The sequence below is a fragment of the Heloderma suspectum genome, chromosome 2, assembly GCF_057233095.1.
Source record: "Heloderma suspectum isolate Gila_16-S chromosome 2, 16-S_ref, whole genome shotgun sequence".
In the NCBI taxonomy this organism is placed as follows: Eukaryota; Metazoa; Chordata; class Lepidosauria; order Squamata; family Helodermatidae; genus Heloderma; species Heloderma suspectum.
In genome coordinates, this window is record NC_139459.1 from 218,305,355 (window position 1) to 218,325,944 (window position 20,590).

The 20,590-nt window shown below is 45.6% G+C and overlaps 1 protein-coding gene across 1 annotated transcript; it reads right to left on the reverse strand.

The window, feature by feature from the left end:
• Positions 1-8,913: 8,913 nt before the first annotated feature.
• Positions 8,914-18,605, reverse strand: LOC146354026 (CMRF35-like molecule 7). Its single transcript, XM_084838003.1, has 4 exons — positions 18,458-18,605; positions 15,517-15,843; positions 12,896-12,968; positions 8,914-11,552 (listed from the first exon to the last, which is right to left on the reverse strand). Exons 1-4 carry the CDS (start codon positions 18,498-18,500, stop codon positions 11,414-11,416), a joined length of 582 nt encoding a protein of 193 aa, XP_084694129.1. The 5' UTR covers positions 18,501-18,605; the 3' UTR covers positions 8,914-11,413.
• Positions 18,606-20,590: the final 1,985 nt, after the last annotated feature.

Consider the following 20,590-nt stretch of genomic DNA (forward strand, 5'->3'; position numbering starts at 1 on the left):
GAATTTCCCTTCTCCCAGTTTTGAGCAAAAATGTCCTCAGAACCTTTGCTCAGCAAAAATTAAATGCCTATGAGTACGAGATCTGTGTGCTATGTTAGGGGGAAATAGTTTCTTCCTCTTTAATACTTTAATCAGTGCTTTTCCATCTGTGAGTCTTGAGGGAATGTCCTATAAGAAATAAATACATTATATAGTGAACACACACACACACACACACACACCTTGTATGTGAGAGGAGGCTACATGGTGTGTTGCTGAGCTACTTACTGCTCTGAGTCCTTTCAGTCAGGAGGCAGGTCTAGATCAGCAACTCACACAGAGATTCAAGAAGAGGGCAAGAAAAAGGGCTGCATCTCCCTCAGTGTGGGCATTGTGGAGTGTGTCCTCAGGGAGCATTCAGGAAGCTCCAGAATTCATTTGTTCTTCTGCCTAGCCCATTCAAGTAGTCCTGTCTGCCACAAAAACAACTATGCACAGCACTAGGATCCACAAGATGTAAAAGTGTAGAAATTGTTCAGTGATGTACACAGCAGACACTTCCTTGAAATCATAGCTAAGCCTAATGATTATCTGTCACAAAGGCCTACAGAGAGAAACTTCTATGTTTTTAATCAGAACATTTGATATTTTCTGTCCTCCTGGAAATGGTTGAATGTGGAACGTGAATTAAAATGGGATATTGAGGAAATGGATTACTGAGGGAATTTCCTTCTTTTGTCATGGACCTCTCTTTAAGGCTTAGGTCCTATAGGAACTTCCTTGAAAGTAAATCCTCTTGAAATCAATGGGGCTTCCTTCTAGCTATACATGAGGAGGATGGGGTTTCAAGCTCCAGAGCTTTTTGCATCAGTCTTGGAATGTGTGCAAGAGACAAATGTTTGATATCTATTAATATGTTGAATACAGTCTATTGTTTTGTTTCGTTATGAATTGAAATGGGTTACATACTATTCTCTAGTACCCCCAAGGTAAAACCTTTGAGTGTAAGGGTGATCTATGCTTTTCAGTGTAATTCGGAAAACAACTATTACTGTGTGCATTTGAGTGTGGGAACATTGTCCAGGGTGGCTGGTCTTTGTGGCTGAATTCTATCAGTCCAAACTCTGACCCCAGCTTGGCTGCTTCGTGGACCAGGCTATAATCATGACAATACGGGCTACCAATTTTCATGTGTCACTTTGCTGTAATGGTTCATAAGGACCTCTACTGGTTAGTCTCTAAGCTTGCAGTCCATTTCCTCCAATAGATTATTTTAGCCTGGTTTGAGTGCCTAAGGCAAGAGTTGGCTGTCTTGCCCTGCTCCAAAATCAGAATAAATGTGGAGCTCAGGATTTTTGGATATCATTCTAGGCTTTTCCCATCAATGAAGAGCAAGTTATTATTCACTCTATTATATCAGAGTAAAAATGCCACCAACTTGTTTCTCCCTCCCTCCCGCCCTCTCTCTGTCTCTGTCTCTCTCTCTCTCTCCCCCGCCCTCCCTCCCGCTCTCTCTCTCTCTCTCTCTCTCACACACACACACACATAGTATAATTTCCGAGGCCAGCTGAGCAGAACTTCAGTGAAAAGAAGTTCAGCGATAAGCAATTATTTTGACCAGCACGATGAGGTGGAGATTGGATGGCCGCTTCAGCTTCTGCTGCTTATAGGTGGAGAAGCAGAGGCACAATTTCCCCCTGGAGAAATTTAGTGAAATTGTCCCACTTTGCCTACAAATAGGGCACAAATACGGCAGAGAATTTTGAGAGGGCATTTGTGCACAGCTGTAACTTAGCTAAAGAACAGTGAGATACTGAGCAAGGACGCATTCTAGACTAGCCTTGGCGCATCACCTATCTGCTGAGCAGAGCCACCATCAGATCTTTTCCTGCTCCCCACTCTTGCACCCCCACCAAAAAACTTTCATTTTCTTCTCCCTCTTTCTCAGTAGTGTTAGGGCCCCAATTTGCTTAATCCCAACCTTCTCTCAGGGTGGACACTGAGCCCATAGAATCCCAGAGTAGTTCTGATGCTGAGGAAGAGCAGTCGCTCCTTTGGGAGAGGAGCGCGCTCCTTTTTTCCCAGGACCAACAGCTGACGGAGATTCCTCCCACCCACATTCCTAGTTTAGAAAGCAGTCCAGGGAGTGACTCAGCACAGATAGCAGACTGGGGGGGATGCACGGCGTGGACGCAGAGAGCGGCGCCAAATGGTTCACGCTCAAAGAACGGCTGCGCCCAGAGGATCCAAGGGAAAAGGGGAGGGACTCTCCCTAGTCCTTAAGTTCAGTGGTCTGCCAGTAATTGCCCTAAGTTGGAACAGTTGGTCCCCGTTTGCAGGGCAATTACTGGCAGACCCCTGAATACAAGGGGTCTTATAAAAGACCCCTTATAAACTAACTGAATTCATCTTTGTATAAGTGCCTTTCATCTATAAACTAACTGAATTCATCTTTGTATAAGTGCCTTTCTTCAGCCAGCTATTTCCCCCCTACTAACCACTGCATATATTTTGTTTCTTTGCACACTTCATAAAATTGCCCATTTCAAAGAAACCTCTGTGTGTGTGTCATTGAGTCACTTCTGCCAAGACGTGCTATTACCAAAGTTACACGGTCCTTTCAAGCTGTATCCCTGAATGTGTGTACACTTGTATATGTGTCCAGAGACATCAAATGGTAACGTATTTGGCCTGTGGCTTATATGGGCACTGGCAGACCAGAAAGTGCTAAGTTAGGCCACACAACCCACTATTTTGAAATAACTTGTTTTTTTAACTTACATTTTGAGTAGCAGCAATCTGAATCAATCAGACACTACCTTTGGGGGGACCCGGCCAATGAGGGCACAGTAACAGGGAAGGGGCAGCCTTTGCATTGCTTGTGCCCTCATTGGCCATGACCCCCAAAGGCAGCATCTGATTGGTTCAATCCGCTGTTTCTTAAAACAACTTTTTAAAAAGAGTTATTTCAAAATGAAGCCCTAGCTGCACCACTGTTTCTCACCATTCAGATGTGGAGTGCATACACATTAGCATAAAAGTAGCCTCTCTCCTTAGTATTCCAAAGTTGTGTAATTCTTATATGGGAGTACACCTCTTCTGAGTAAATTTGCATATGCTAAGGCTTTCTCTCTTTCTCTCTCCTTCTCTCCATCTTCTTCCCCTTTAAGTGTATTTGACTCTGAGTTTCTTGTTAAGTTTGAAAAAGAGATTCACCTGGGAGAATGTAATATTTACACAGAATCCAGGATCACTCCATGCTGTCTCTACAGCACACCAGTAAATACTAGCATCTTGCTGTGTGAGGTTCTCCAGTCTCACTGTGAATTCACAATTGGTATGATTGTCCTTGATCAAGGTTCTGCCAACCTTCACCTCTGCCTCTATTTCTTTGGTCGCAAGAACTGTGGTACAATAGTCCCATTCGGCTCCTTGGCACCAAAATTTAACATACCTCTGATAGCCTGTATCATACTGACACACCACAGACAGTGACCTGCCAAGAAATCCAGCCAGTGTTGGAGGGCCTGTCAGAGCAGATGTAACACCTGAAAAGCAGAATGAACCCAAACTGAGAAAGTCTCTCAAGCCATTATCTTTAACCATTTAAATCTCAGACTCCAATCATTGAATAAGGCTGCAGTCCTATAACATTACTTGAGAGTAAGCGCTTGAACTCAATGGGGCTAACATCTGAGTAGACACACATAGGAATGTGTTGTTCTTGTCTGAACTAACACAACTTGGAATTAAAGAACTTTTTCTGGCAGTTCATTAGAGTCCCATTTTATCAACTTTCAGAAAATGAGAAAAATATATTTAAATTCTTAGACTTATGGCAATGTGTTCCATACAATCTTTTAAAACTATGTATATATGTGTGTGTATGTATGTATGTGATATATATATCCTTAGGGCCTTGATTTGGAGGGGGGTGGGGTTGTCACTGAGTGCACATTTAGAAACTATAACAAATCTCCGCACAAATTATTTAAATGTTTTTAAAAAATCAGATAATTCTAAATACACTATGAGACACATACATGTTGAACTGAAATAATTACATATTCTTCTTCTCCTGTTTACCCTTGCAACTACTTCTTCTCCTTCCACTGTTACCTTATATCACCTTTTAGCTTTTAAGTTCCGCATCAAAAGGACAGGACCTGCTGTCTTGTACGCTGAAAAGCATCATGTGCATTGATGCTACTACATAAATAGGCAACTATGATAATACTGAACTTTATTGTAACTTTTGTTGAATTTTGTCAGTGCTTGGAGGGGGGAGCACCTGGGAACCGCAAACACCTTGAGTTCCATCATGGAAAAAAGGTGGGATATAAATGTAATAAATAAATAAATAAAACACATGTACAAACACCCTTGCTGCTGTTTTATTGGTTTTGGTGCTCTTATATTTGCCTGCAGTCGGTTTCTTATTTATTTGTTTGTTTATTACATCTCTATACTGATCAATAGCCAAAGCTATTTATTTGCCGCCATAGGCACCGAATTGAAGGAATAATATTTTAGTTTATTTCATAGTTTTGAATAATGGGTTCTGATAATGGTACTGCCACCAATGACTCTGGGTAGAGCAGTGACTCATGGTGCCTGCGGCCCCCATATCCGGTAGCAGTGCGAGGCCCTGCGGGCACAGTGCTGACTGGGGTTTCCTTCTCTTTGGAAGGAGGTCATTAAAGGCCAGTGGTGCAGTTGGGTAATTTTAGAGTAGGGCTGGGAAATCTCCAGGCTGCATGCCTAATCTTGCCCATGGGGGTTCCCCCTCTGGCCTGCGGACGCCTGGGCTCTCTGCACAGGCCCTGGCCACTCCCCTCATCAAGCCCTGCCCCTGGCCTGGAGGCTACTTGGGGCTTGGGGAGGAGGTTGGGAGAGGCATCCTCTTGTTATCGCCAATCTGTGATTGGCGATAGCAAGGGGATTCCCATTGCCACGTCCCCTCTTAGTTGGAAGTTTTCCTAGCCCCCCACCTAGTCAGTTTTCCATCCCTGTTTTAGACACTAGGTGTCGGGTGTAATCGTACAGCTGGCGTTCGGCTGGTTGAAGGGCTGCAGGAATCAGTGCATCCACTGCTGCAAAGGGAAGCCCACCAGTTGGATGGCATGTATGCCACCAGAGACCTCCCAGTATACTGGGGTGGGCAAGGAACTGCAGGATCCTAAGCCCCCTCATTCACCAAGCACATCCTCAAAAAGGACACAATGGGAGGGAAAATTAAAACGTCTCCCCCCACACACACACCCCTCCTACCTGGCTGCAGTGAGCTGGCAGGGCTGTAGATGTGGTGGCTGCTCTGCCACAGATACATATGCACACAGGTGCGTCCACACGATAGGGTTGCTCTGTTAATGGTCTTACGGGGCTGGGGGTGGTGCTCTTTGGACAGTAACGTGTATTATGTCCCTTGCTTCAAATGCAGTAACGTTCACCTATAACTAAGCGCTTTACACCCAGAAAGGGCATTGTTGTTGTTGTTGTTCAGTCGTTCAGTCGTGTCCGACTCTTTGTGACCCCATGGACCACAGCACGCCAAGCCTTCCTGTCCTGCGCTCTCTCCCGGAGCGTGCTCAAGTTCATAGAAATGGTATACAATACACTAATGACAGACGTAATTTGCCCAAGATACATCAGTTGCAGCCGCAGTTGACACAGCTTGTCCAGTTTAAAGGGGGGGAAAGCAGCAAACAATCCAGAGGATGCGCAGGGGCTCCGGGGGAGTCCACTGAGCCTCAAGAAGGCCGGATTCCCCTTTAATAGACGCCCCCCTCGACCAAATGTTCATACATCCCTATTTATAGGACATAACCAGCACTTTGAATTGTGCCCAGAAACAGACCGGTAGCCTCTGTAACAAAAGTAACTCTCTTGTTACACTGGCTACCGGTCTGTTTCCGGGCACAATTCAAAGTGCTGGTGTGCCTTGTAGTGGGCCCTGGTCAACAGTTTGGCAGCAGCATCCTGGACAGCTGAAGTTTCCAGTTTAATTGAAAATGGAAACGACTCGCATGTGGCGCTCGTCGTCGGCAATTCCTGGGTTAAACAATCCAGGAATTACTGCCATTACCTGTAGGGATGGATGCCCCCCCCCCACCATCCAGGTTCTCCAGGCACCTGCTGAGCCCCTGCCCCCACTCGCGTGCCCCAGACCTGTACCCGAGCACCCCGCCGCTCACTGAGCCACCCACATTCGCCCTGTCCGTCCAGTGAGCTCTGTGATCGCCATTTCGCAAAAAATAAAATAAAATAAGGTGATTGCAAAAATGCACACATGACCTTATATGAATGGTCAATATATGCAAGATTATAGGCATAAATGGCCCATTTTCAGCCATTCACGGCACCATTTTACATAAGATCAAATGTGCGCATTTTTGCAATTGCCATTTCCCCCCACAAAATAGCAATTGCAGAGCTTGCTGAATGGTCCCGGGGTGAGTGTAGGCACCTTGGCTAGCGGCGGGGGGAGCTTGACTGGGGCAGGGTGCTCGGCAGGAATGGCTTGGGGCAGTGGGTGGGAGGGAGTCCACCGCCCACGCCAACCCTAGTTAACTGGATCCATAAGATACTATTCTACACTAACTGCATGAACTATCTCTCTTGGAAAATTCCCTGACTTTTCTTTGTTGGCCTTTTTATATTATTGTATAAACAACCCTAAGAAATAACACTTGAGTACACTTTATTCAGTGAACTACATGAATGAATGAATTGATACTTTGCTTTCATAAATTAATCTTCTGACTAAGTGACTTTTAACACTGTTAAAATTGTTACATCTATTTTAACCCACTAACCTTTTGAAAGCACTTATAAATGGACTTCCTTTATTTGAGCTACCTTTGTTTTGTCCATCTGTCCGTTTACTGATCTGGTATTTGTCTATTCTAATAAAACTTGTTTACATAGTAGAGAACTATGCTAGTGCCTTCAAATCAGTACTTGTGATTTTTGATTATTTTTTAAAAATGAAAATAAGCTTATTTAATTATAAACTGAACAAATATTGATATTGAAGTGGAGTGGGAGTGTCTGTGAGCTGAAGATTATAATCCTTATAAGAAGCCCCAAAAGAACATGTAATGAACTGAAGATCTTTCTGAAATCACTTTATGATTGTAGGTGACAATCCTGTGTCCTTGCAAATGTTAACTTTTTCTCAAGTCTTGTGCCTCAATTCTTTTGCCACCCCCCTTTCTGGCTCTGCTTGCACGTTCCATAGCAACTGCCCACACCTTGTTATGGAATCCTGCCTTGCACTTCAAGACCAGTGGTCTTGCTACAGCATTTCTCTCTTCCTTACCTGGAATTAGCACCCAACCCAGAAGAGGCAACATCATCAACAGCTTCATGCTTCTGCGTCTCTCTTCTCTAGTCAAGCTGGAGGGAGATCAAGTGGAAATGATCTCTCCCAGGAAGCTCACGTTTTTGTAGTCCAAGACCTGGAAGGGACACTTCGAAGCTCACTGATGAGATCTTTATGAGTCTGAAAACAGAGCTGTTTGACTTTCTTCAGAAATGGAAAGGAGGAAGGCTTACCTTTTGCCATCCTCTGTAGTCATGCTGTGTGGTTAGTGTGTTTCTGCTTTTATTTTAGGAACGAAAATAAGAAGCTAAGATTGGCCTCACTGGATCAGACCAAGGGTACGTTGACTCCAGCATCCTTTTTCTCACAGCAGCTAACCAGCCAGATGCCTCTGGGACGCTCACAAGGGATGAAGGTAATAGCACTCTCCTCTTGTTTGTTCCCAGCATCTGGTACTCAGAAGTACACTGCCTCTGAAAAGGAAGGTTCCACATAGCTGCCATAGACAACCATTTTCTTTTGGAAATGGAAGGGAGGAAGGCATTTCATTTGCAATCTGCTGTACTCATGCTGCTGAGGTTTGTGTATTTTTTTCTTTTATGTTAAAAATAAAAATAAGAAACTGAGTTCAGCTTCATTGAAATTAGGAACTGAGCAGTGAGGTGACTGAGTTTGTAGATGACACCAAATTATTTAGATCACCAAAAAGATCTCTCCAAGCTGGAAGAATGGGCATTAAAATGGCAAATGCAATTCAATGTAAGCAAATATAAAGTGATGCACATTGGGGCAAAAACATTCAACTTCACATATACAGTGATGGTATCTGAGCTAGCAGAGACTGACCATAAAAGAGGCCTTGTGGTTGTTGTGGACAGCTTGTTGAAAATTTTGACTCAGTGTGTGGCTGCTGTATAAAAGGTAAATTCCACATTAGGCATAATTAGAAGAGGAATAAAAAATAAAACTGTGAATATCATACTGCTCTTGTGCAAATCTACGGTGCGACCACACTTGGGATACTGTGCAGTTCTGTTCACCATACCTAAAAAAGGTTATTGTAGAGTTGGAAAAAGTGTGAAGAAGTGCAACCAAAATTGCAACCAAGTGCAACCAAGGGGCTGGAGCTACTCCCCTATGAGGAAAGGTTGCAACTTCTGAGACTATTTAGCTTTGAAAAAAGCCGAGTAAGGAGAGATATGATAGAAGTGTACCAAAATATGCATGGTGTGGAGAAAGTGGATGGGGAAACATTTTTCTCCCTCTCTCATAATACTAGAACCTAGGGGTCCTTCCATAAAGCTGATTGGTGGGAGATTCAGGACAAATAAAAGGAAGTACTTCTTCACACAGCGCATAGTTGAACTATGGAATTCATTACCACAAGATATAGTGATGGCCACCACTTTGCATGGCTTTAAAAAGGACTGGACAAATGTATGGGGGGGATAAGGCTATTAATGGCTACTATTGTCATGACAGCTATAGGTTTGTTCTAGACACATGTGCAAACATGTGTCTAGAACATTCACTACAAGGATCTTTTGATATTGGCAATGGTTTCTCAAAGAGTAGCACCCCAAACAATCCACACATACACTGACTTCTGAAAACAATGGTATCTTTATTGACTGTAAGCACTTATTTCAGATGTACACATTGATTTGGGGAAAATAACTTGGTAGAGCAATTGAAATTCAAATACAAGAATAACGAACCTTTAAGCCTCTAATGAGAACTGGTCTAATGGGGAAATTAGCCGAGTTTTCGCAGAGACTGGAAATTAGGTCACGGACCTGCGCTGATTGTTCAGCTTGCTGTAAGAAGGGTTTGTGGGGTTAGAAAGATGGGGTTTAATAAAATAGGTGTCCCTAACACTATTGGATATGAAAAAGAAAGGACTGAGGTGAGCATTTGGGAGCTGGATGGAGAGAAAAGGTGAGGAGAGGGATGTGTCCTGTTGCAAGGTGGTGTGATCAGCTGGATGCCCAAAGCGTCATCACTGTAACTAAAAGGAGGGGCAGGAAGGTCTCTCTGAAATTGCACACCCACTCAATCACTGCTCCAATGCTTTGTGCACTCTCCTTTTGTTTCCTTGAGCCTTTCCGATCTTCACCCAATCAACTGTGGAACCTCATAGTTGATGCCTGTTCTGGAAAAGGTTGCCAACTATGTGTACCCAAATACAGAGGAAACAAAAGGGGTGCAAAAGGGGTCCCAGATGCAATCCTTTCCACTAGTTAGCCAGAGAAGCGTGCCTGAAAAGCTTGGGGCTCCAATCAAATCATTTTAAAGACAGATCCAATTTAAAGCACACACACCATAGAAAAGAAGGGATAGAGGCTACAATTTGTAGAAAGATGTCTAAAGATAGGCAGAGGTTGAAAGATAACTTTCCCTGGACTAGAAGGCCTGTTCCTGTAGCTGACGAATTAAGGCATGTTGAAATTCCTTGTCTAGTTAGTAACAAGAAAAATATGTCCTTTTAAAATGAAGTTTTTGGCAGACCATGACTTAGGCACTGACTGAAATGGCCAGGCTAAAGCTAACCTGGGTAAACTAAGCTGTGGGAGAGAGACAGAGGGCTTCTTCATGCTGATCTTTTATCCTGCTATTGAGATTGCTCACTCACGGAAGTTTGCGGTTCCTTTTCATGATGTTGTCAACCTCCATGGCACATCCAGAGGTATTTCCTGGTTATTCCATGTTTAAAAGATCCAGAAAAAATGAGGTATAAAAAAACCTGGATTGTTATGCTATAAAACAGCCACTAGATGGCGCTGTTTCATTGAGTTCTATGGAACCTTGAATATTAAACACTTCCCCTCTCAGCAATCATGTGGTCACCGTCAGAGCATCAGGGAGCCCAGAAAGGCTCTGGAAGGGGAGGACTGCGGGGGGTTTTCTTTAATGTAAAGGCAGCCAGAACCTCAGTATTCCGTATTTTCCATGGTGGCTCATTTTCTGTAGGTTTGTCTGAGGGTGAGTGGGATGTTGGGGTTTGCCTTCCCCAGGAAGGGTCAGCTAGAACTCCAGCAGCAGAATTTGGAGGTGCTGAGAGTCCAAATATCCTGTGACGAGAGCTGGTGGAATAAGCCCTACAAGCCATGTCAGGCACTGATAACCCCCCACCCCGCATATCGGTTACACAAAACCCTGAGTTTTTATGCATTATAAACAAAAGATTTGACATCACACCTAGCATGACTAAACCACAATAGTGGCACAAAACCACACATCCTGCCTTCCCAGAGGCCTTTGAATTTTATGCAGCTCCAATTGTTAAGATAATGTCAGGCCTTGTCCTTCCGTACCTGACCAGGGCTGATGAGTAACCCTCTTCTGCTCATGTCTGGCCTTTTCAAAGTCACTACTCAGCTATCTCTGCAGGCCTTGTCCACGTGGCCTCCAATGCTGGGCTGGTTGTGCCAGGTCCGCACTCGAACTAAGCAGCCTGCTAACAAACTGAACTTGGGCTGGGCAGTCTTTCGGGTAGAAAACCCTGTCAAAGAGAGGACTGTCCTCTGACAGCTCTTCAAAGAGAGGACTGTTCTCTGAAAAGTAGGACACCTGGCCAACCAGGTCAGCTGCCTCTTCTTGTTGTCTGTGATTCTTTATTCAGATAGGAAAGAGCTAGGCAGAAGTTTTAGCTACTGGGTGCCTTCTTTAGTGAATTAAAGATTATTTTAGAGCAGCAAGGATGTCCCCTCCTCATACAATGGTGCAATAGTCCTTGTGTCATGCACAGGGCCGAGCCTAACATTAGGCAGAGTGAGTCATGCACAGGGCCAAGCCCATCTGAGGCAGCAGATGCAGAGTGGCAGCAAGGCATTGGAAAATAGACCTGTATGTGCCATGCAGCCTGCCCTTAGCCCCCTAAACTAGCCTGCTGCCCTCAGAGGAGGAAGCTGACCCATTGTTAGGGTTGAAGCAAGACTCAACTGTCAGTCTTTTATATGTGGAGTGGGGAGAGGACCTTTGACTCAGGCAGCAAAATGTCTTGGGCTGGCCCTGCCCAGGAGCCTGGCTGGTCACAATACGGCAGTGGTAAACAAGACAGGAACTGTTCCGTTGCATTTTCCTACAGTGTGGTTGGTACGGTCTAAGTTCTTATGGTGGCGTCTCTGGTGTCACCTCTTCAGAGGGCTGTCTGTTCCTCCTATGCATCCAGATAATTGCAAAGACCAGACACAGGAGGATGGGCACTTTCAAGCCAATCAAAACCAGGAAGGACACATAGAACAGGTAACTGCATTGAAGAAACAGAGTATTATCTGTCTTGGAAAAGAGAGCAATGCAATGTTCCACTATTCTCTAACATTGATCAGCACAATATGCACACAAAGAGAAACATCTGTCAACTACCACAGGATCTAGTGCCTGTACAGAACTTCTTTACACAGCACATAGTTCAACTAATGAATCCAATCCCACAAGGTGTTGTGATGGCCCCCAATTTGGATGGCTTTAAATGGGGGTTAGAATAAATCATGGGGGATGAGGCTGCCAGTGGCTATGAATCATGATGGCTACTATATCTTACTTCCAGTATTGGAGGCAGTCTGCCTCTGTATACCAATTGCTGGGGAGGGGGAGGATGCTGTTGCGTTCATGTCCTACTATGGGCTTCCCAAAGACACCTGACTGGCCACTTTGGGAACAAAATGTTGGACTGAATAGTCCTTTGGTCTGATCAAGCATGGCTCTTCTTATGTTCTTACTTCTTTTAAAGAGTAGGAGTGGGAGCTTTGCTCCTTTCACAATACCTTCAAGACTATACAGAGAAATAATTTATGATAATTAGCCATTAAAACAAATCCTCACAGAAAATCAGGGGACTTGCGACTGACTGTTCCTTGGCCACCTCCTTGTTTTCTAGCATCCTCATCCTTCCAGATTTTTTATTTGAGCGGATGAGCAGCTCTTGCTCACAAGTGGCTCTTCTCATCGTGGTATGTTCCTGGAGCTATCTTGCCATGTCTACTTTGACAGCTGCCTAACGTGATCCCTTCCTTACAGGTGAACTCATATATTATTTTGTTTGCAGAACTATTGAAATTATGAACAGGTATAATTAATTCTGCAGTTATCTCATCATTGCCTTTTACAAGATCTCACTATTACACAACAAAGACACATGTCTTTGGGCGAGATAGATGCAGGACTGGACCGAAAGGCTTGCGAAGGACTATGTAGAGGCAAAGTTTTTGGAGTGCAAGGTGTTTTGTTTTTCATTTGGTACATCAGCTGGGGGGGGGGGGGCTTGTATTACGATAACTGTCAATTTCAAGATTTGTCTCTTTGCAACAATTGGTTTGTGGTAGGCCTCCAGACCCTACACGAGTTAACAAACATGATACCACAAGAACTGGGAGGAAGTGCAGGCATTTTTTTCTGTTCCTCTATGAAGTATTTGTAGCCCAGCCTTCCAGATGTGTTGGACTACAATCCCCCATCATGTCCCAGCCAGTGTGGCCATTGGCACCAGGCCGGGAAGTTAGTTTTGGACCCATCATATCGGCAAGTCAGAAGGGAGGGAATGGCTCAAAGCAGACTGTGCTGTACGTTGTGCTGAGGAGGAAGCTCACACACCTGATGGAGCTGAAATCCAGGCTGGAAAAGAATTCACTGCTTCGCTCGGGGTGAACTGGTTTTCTGGTCGCCGCTGATACAGAAAGAAACAGAATTGGAAACAATGGTATCAAATTAGAATCCTGCACATCGAGAGTCTGCCATAAACTTGACTTCATCCTGGTGTCATACATGGGTTTTTCCCACAACCTCCCTTTGATGTAGATGAGTGGACTAGGTTTGCATCTATGTCCAATCGTTCCAGAGCGATACTTTCTCCATGCTCCATGGGGAAGGGAGAACCTGTGGCGGCAGGGCCAGCGTCAAGGGTAGGCACAGCTGGGCACCTGCTCACACGCCATCAGGGGCCCACTGACAGGAGCTCTCCAGAGCTGCTCCCTCTCTTCGCCGATGCAGCCTGCTCGTTCACCTGACTCTTGCACTGGTCCAGAACACTGGAAGTGGTGGTGGGGAGGAGGAGGAGGAGGTGCCACCGCCTCCATGCTCCCCGAGGAAGAGGATGAGGAGCAGGAGCAGTCAGTAGGGATGTTGGAGAAATCCGCAATGGAAGCAAGTGAGTTTGGATTTTAATGAACCCGACCTGCGGATTCCACAGCAGACCGGCTTTCCCCCGTCGGGCAGATTCTGCGGACTTGCTGACCATTTTTCTAACTTTCCCAACTTTCGCACACATTTCATCAGAGAAATATACGCAAACCCCAAAAAGCCCAGCCAGAAATGCACGTTTCCCTCATAGGCTGAAGTGTGAAAATGGGCATTTGGGGGGAATTTATGCATTTTTGCATGGGTGAAACTGTGCACATTCAGAAGCAAACAAATCCGATTCCAGCAATGGGAGGACGACAGAACGAAAGGCACCTGACAATCCGTGAAACACAGACAGAACGGATTTTACGCAGTCTGTGGATCCCTAGCTGCTCATGACCATGGCAATGAGGGTGTCTTACCCAAGGGCCCTCAAAACCTGGAGCCAGCGCTGTGTGGTGGCCAGTCAACACTTCCTCTTCCCTGCTGGGCAGTATTCTTCTTTCTTTGGTCATGTATGGAGATTTTCCTCCTCTCTTACATCTCTCTTGTTCAAAATGAACAATGCCAGTTTGAACCCTGGTGCCCCATTTTGGGGGGCACATGGGAGGGCTTTGGATCCTTTAGATCCTGTGGGTGTCCCCCTCCCCTGTCAGCCCCTTGAACACCTCCTTTCTGCCCTCTCGTCAGCGGAGTTCTGACAGTGGAAGAGAGCAGCAGACCTTCCTCCAGCTGCTTGGAGGAGGCTTCCTGGGCTGGACCTCTTCCTTCACATGTGAGTCTCCCTCTCTGTAGGTGGAGAAGGAGACTTGCAAAATCCAATGGTTCCTGGTATGTCCTCCCAGTCACCACTGGACAGCATCCTTAAACGTTAGGATTTGACTTGATTAAAGCCCAAATCCTTCAGCTTAAAGAAGCTGTAGTGTAGACCACAAACATGATCCGTTAACACCATCCTGTGACAAATCAGGCAAAAACAATTTGAGAAGGTGTTTAACCAACAAGGGGAAAGGGCTGAAGTGCTATAAGGGCTGAAAATGCTCTGTGCCACTTGTGTGCCTTCTGCAAATGCTGGGCATGAAGACAGGCATAAAAAGGAGAAGTTCGATGCCACAGGGTGGAGCTCTGGGAGGAGACACTTCGGGTGTCACTTTCATTTCCAGTGTCAAAGCAGGCCTTGAGGCTTCTGTTTTATCTTTGGCTAGTTGGGTAAGGCACTAAACATACTAAACAGGAGGAACAAAGAGCCTTGGAACGGTGGCCCGCTTCAAAGCTGAAGCCTAACACTTCCGTCTGCCTCTGCCTTATATTAAAGCAGCCTTCCTCTACTTGACACCCTCCAGATGTGCTAGGTCACAACTCCCATCAACCCAGCCAGCATAGTCATTGGCCATGCTGGCTGGGGATAATGGGACTTGGAGTCCAACTCATCTGGAGGGTGCCAGGTTGGGGCAGGCTGCATTCAAGGATTATCCCTTCTGCAAATCTATCACGAGGACATGCACCTCGGTTGCCCAGCACCCCTTGCATTCCTGGTTTATTTTAGCACGACCACTGAGGAACTACCTCTGGGGTCATCGTCATGGCTAAGTGGTGACTGAGGCTTGGAAGAGTCCACTGTCCAGCACCTCAGATCTCCCTAGTACTCCTCATCTAAACTCTTGCACTTGGGAGCTTCACTTGTCTCCTTTGCATTTCTATCGTTAGAGGTTGGGCTTGGGGAAAGGCTCAGTGTAGAGTAGCTCAGTGTGGAGTAGAGCCCCTGCTTGGCATGCAGAAGGTCCCAGGTTCAATCCCCGGCTTCTTCAGGTAGGGCTGGGAAAGACCCCTGCCTGAAACCTGTGTGGACTAGTCTTCCCCAACCTGGTGCCCTCCAGATGTTTTGGATGACAGCTCTCAAGATTCCTGACCATTGGTCAAGCTGGCTGGGGCTGATGGTGGTTAAAGTCAAAAACATCTGGAGGGCGTGAGGCTGGAGGAAAGCTGTTCCCCTGTCTCACAGGGAACTGCTCTGCTCCATCTCTGCTGCTTGCAACATCACTTCAATTGGGTTCAGCCTGCTGGGATGAAATCAGAGCAGGGCCCCCATCACCTACTTGTCACATTAACAGGAGCCGTCAGATCTGGGCCTCCATTCACTTTCACTCCACAGCTGTACATGCCGATGTCACTGTCGGTCAGGTCATCCATCGTCACTGTGAACTGGTGTAATGAATGGGTGTCTTTAATGGAGACTCTGCCCATCTTCACTGGCTCTTCTGAGCCTGAGGTCCAAACAATCATGGGGCAGGTTCCTCGGCTGGCTTTTCCACACCAATATTTCGCATTCCTTTCGTACCTTTGATCGTATCTGCATTGCACACACACCGATGTCCCCAGGGTTGCGTACACTGTCTCAGGGCCAGTCAGGCCAGAGAAACATCCTGAAAAGTAAAGAAAGAAACAAGTTAGGCTACAACCCTCCCCTCTGCCATCTGCATTTCTGCATCGGGCTGGGGTTTATTTGGTCCAATGGAGCCCTGCATCATGTCATCACTCTTTGCAACATGAAGTGGTACAACCAGAAACAGATTTATCATCTTCTTATGAGAACAACACCGCAGCCTGCGCTGGGGATTGGGGTGCACAGTGTTCACCCTGCCACATGCATCACCAGGAAGACCATTTGTACCCAGGAAGAATGTCTTCTTATTGCATTCTTAATAAGACTGTTCTCATGTGGTGCAGTCAGGGCCGTCCCGAGACATTTTGCTGCCTGAGGCAAAAGACAAGATGGCGCCCCCTTCCATTCCATGTACAAAAGCTGACTGGACTGGTGGCTGAATATTTCTTCAGCGCTGGAATTGGGGCAGCATCCTTCGCCACACCCGAAGGCAGCAGGCTAGCTTGGGGGCACAGGGTAGGCCGTGTGACCCACAGATCCAACACCTTGCTGCTACCTCCCAACATCTGCCACCTGAGGATGCTGCTTCACTCTGCCTAATGGTAGGACCACCCCTGGGTGCTGTGCAATATGTCATCCAAGAGTGTAAGAAGTGAGCTATGAATGCCCCAGTTCAGCCATAAATCCACTAAGCGGCATTATGCAAGCAGTGGTGTAGTGGAGCCAGGGCTCACAGGGTCAAAGCCCTGGGACTTTTTGATTAGCAGGGACGATGATGTCAGCTGTCACACACACTACCCCTCAGGCTTCCCTGTTCCCTGTGAGATTAGGTGCAGTTCTCACAGTACCTGATATGGGGCAGGGATAGGGATGTCCATCATTCGCAACTCTAGCCCTTTGGGGGCCTGATGGATTCCCACTGCCCACCTGGCTCAGCTTGCATTCGCAGTGGGCTTTTCCTGAAATCCAGGAACGCTTTTCGCCCCCCCATAATTAAAAGATTGCACAAATTGCAACTGCAGTTTGCATAATTTGTGCAAATTGCAGCTGTAATTTGCACAAATTACAGAAATTGCAGCTGCAGCTTGGTAACTTTCTATTTATGAAAAATCCCAGAAAATCCACAATCTGGCCTGACCCAAGGCAGATGGAGCTGGGTCAGCTTGCAGGGAAGCAAGCCGAAATCCGCAGGAGCGGGGGCGGGCAAGCTGATGAAAACTTGGCAAGCTCCACCCCCCAGACAGATTTCTCTGACATCCCTTGGCAGGGGATGGATTTTCCCCCAGCAACAATATATTGTTGTGAGCTACCTCTGTTGTTCTAGGTTTTTATGGCTGTTCTATCCCTTCCTGTGCTGTTTGTTCTTTTGCCTTGCATTGCAATGTATTCTTTTAAATATTTGTGTTATATTTTATATTTTTAACTTCTTGTCTGGCATTTTAGTCCTTTAACTGTCCTTTAGTCCTTTTCCACCAAGAGAACATTGGCTATTGGGCAGATTAGAAATATAATAAAGAAATAATCAGCAAAATAAATGATCCAAATTATTTTGTGGTGGGTTGGTTTTGGACGGGTGATTAAGAGCCATGAGCTTCACAAAAGACCTGCGCCTGGTGGAGATGAAAACTGCTGGATCTGGTTTGTTGATATGAATCTTCACAGCTGCCTGGAGTTTTTGCACCCTTCTGGGGGACACAGCTATGGGAACTGTCATGATGGCCACCTGCATTTCAAAATTCACCACTACATCCAGGTAGGGAAACTACTATTATCGTTGCTCCAGCCCTGCATCTGCACCGTGATGGTGGTGGTGATGATGAATATAACAACACTGACTGACCTTAAAGGGCTGCTGTAAGAATTACTGAAATGATGTTTCAGAAGCACTTTGAATACTTCAAAGGTGCTATATAAATGTTAACTATCATCGTCACCACTACCGCTGACACCACCACCACCATCATAGTGTAAAGAATTGTCCGGTACTATGGCTTAATCCTGACAATTCAAGCTCGTTCCATCCTCTCCCCACCCCGTCCTTCCAAACGACTCCAAGTTGAAACTCTAAGAGCCAGAGACTATAGTGTCATCCTAGAATATCTCAGAGTCTCAGGCTACTCCTAAGTTTCCCAAATCTTGCGAAAACAATCATTTCTGGTATTTACCAGGAGATCTCAAGCCCATCAGAGTACATCAGTAAATTACCTACTTTCATGGATGGTATTTCTCATTGCTCTTGTGTACATGTTGCAAACAAGCCTTGTAGCACAGGATTGACCTTGAGATTTACCAGTGAATGTCAGAAATGTTTGCTGGACATGGTTTGGGGGCATCGTTTATAATCAGGCCATGGTTGATGTTGCCCTTTGCCAGGAAATGAAGAAAATGAAGGTCTGTTCGGTCATTCAAAGGCACTCTGTTGGTTTTGAGATTTACTGGTAAATAGCAGGTGGTGTATGTGATTACCTTTCCCAATGGCAATTTAAAATCTTCAGACTTACTGCTCAAAGTTAACATTCTGACATTTACTGTAACTTGCTGTGCATATTGTCCTGTACTGATTTCTGCAAATTGAACATACCTAGCAAGTCAGATTCACAGGAAAGCTAACTTTTGGTTAATGTTTTAGGCAACAAAATAAATAAACATCTCACCTGGCAGGAACAGCACCAAGCCAGCCAAGGATGGTAGCTGCATTGTCTAAACAGCTGTTCCCTTTCTTCTAAGCAAATCTCACGTCTCTATGGGATAGTGAACAATTCTCTGCATACCGCATCTGCAATTCTTGCTGCGATGATGACAAACAATCTTTGCTACTGCTTCTTTCTTCATGTTGCCTCATCACTTCCTTTTGCTTTCTCCCATGCCTTTTACAGTCAACGAGCTGAGGGTGGAGACTGCTCTCAATCACAGCTGGGTGATTTGTGATGGAAGGTCTTGTGAGAGAGGCAAAGCAGCCTAAAAATGAGAGGCAGGACACAAAAAGCCATCTTGCCCATCTTGTGTCTGTTATTCTCTGGGGTAAGGATGGGCAACTTCCTGATACAGGGTTGGAGTGGAGGGCAGGGGTGGGGGGATACACTCTGTTCTCCAGATAGTGGTCTAGGGGGAAGAAGTGTCTGCAGTCTGACCTCCTCAGGGATGGCCAGGATTTATAATATGTTGGATCCATCTAGCAACAAGGGCTTCAAAGGTATGCAGCATATGTGCCCACAGGAATAGCCTGGAAATTGCAGATAAGAATAAGAGATGTAGCAGAGATGTCTGAATCTTTGTCTCTTACTACTTGAAGGCATTTCTTCTTCCTTTCAGAAGTAAGACTGTGGATAAACCATTTACCACATTTTGATTAAAATTTGGCAGGATTGCAAGAGGCCAGAGAAAATTGCTTCAGGGACTCAGTCTAGTTCACGGGCCAACCTGGGTCACATTCTTCTCTTGCTCTCTCTGCCTGCACTGCTCTAACTTGCATTTTCACCTCTGAGAACATTGCCAAAGTTTGTCCTCAACTTTTTTCTGGGGTAGCCAAACCCTTGATTCATTCTTTGGTTATGTCCCATCTTGATTATTGCAATATTATTCTCCTTTGCTTTTGTTTTTATTCTCAACTTCTGCATTTTGCTTCCATCTTAAATTCAGCTGCACGGCTTATTCTCTCGGGTTGTCATTTTGATAATGTGACACCTCTCTTCTATTGCCTGCATTGATATCTATCTCTCATTTTTATTTTCTGTTTTAGTTACTGTATTATATTTCAGGTTTTGTATACCATAAGCTAAGCAGGGTCAGCCCTGGTTAGTACTTGGATGGGAGACCGCCTGGGAATCAGGCTTCCTGCATCGAGCAGGGGGTTGGACTCGATGGCCCTTCCAACTCTATGATTCTGTGAAATAACAAAAAAGGTAACTAAGCAACTGAAATAATGATTTTTAATGCTGATTTGCATTCTTTCAGTATAGTGAAAGTGTAATAAGATGACATGCAAGGCTCTTGCACAATGCTACAGAGCAGGAATACTTCCAGGCCAACACACAAAACAATAAAAAGAGCTGCTCCCTAGGCTTGCTTGGGGAGGCTGGCCCTTCAGTCGGTGTTGCATTCCATTGCATATGCCTTGTTCAACCACTAGATGGCTTTGTGTGCATCTCTCTGCTCCAGTTTCGGCATCATGTGTGTGATCCCTGCTAAAGAAGAAAGGAAAATCTGGAATGTTCAACATCTATAGCTGTAAAGGATCTCCTACCTGGGAAAAATATCTGAGCCCACCTACTGTAACATATTACTGACAAATCTTCAAAGTTTAAGAACAAAACCTGGCATGTCTTCCTCTCCGCCCCTTCCATAAGCATTAGTTCTGTGGTGTCTGCACATTAAACGGTTTCTGGGGGAGGTGAGTTGCACAGTCCTTCCGCAAGCAGATTCTCCTTCAAGCATGATGTCAAGGACCTGGTTCACATGATCACCACAGCCCACTGTGGCTTATTAGCCACGGTGGGCTGCAGCATCCACAGGTGCCAGGCTGGCAGTACAAACCCCCACTGTTGTGGCTTCTTGTTACATGCAAACCTGGTGAGGGTGGGTTGTTGGGGTGACTGACAAGCCACCCAGGACCCATAGTCTATTTTATGATTGCGGGTGGCTTGTCAGCCACTCCAACAACCCACCCTCACCAGGTTCACACATAACAAGAAGCTACGTCCCCCCCCACACACACACACACACACTGAATATTCAAAATGGCAGCTGCCACCACAGCAAGGAGCCCCGTGGGCCAGAGTGAAAGTTCT

Coding starts and splice junctions, on each gene's coding strand:
- LOC146354026 (XM_084838003.1), bottom strand. CDS start 18,500: ATGCAGCTACCATCCTTGGCTGGCTTGGTGCTGTTCCTGCCAG. Junction 15,844..18,457: donor CTTGGTGCTGTTCCTGCCAG/GTGAGATGTTTA, acceptor TTTACTTTTCAG/GATGTTTCTCTGGCCTGACT. Junction 12,969..15,516: donor GGCTCCTGTTAATGTGACAA/GTAGGTGATGGG, acceptor TTTCTGTATCAG/CGGCGACCAGAAAACCAGTT.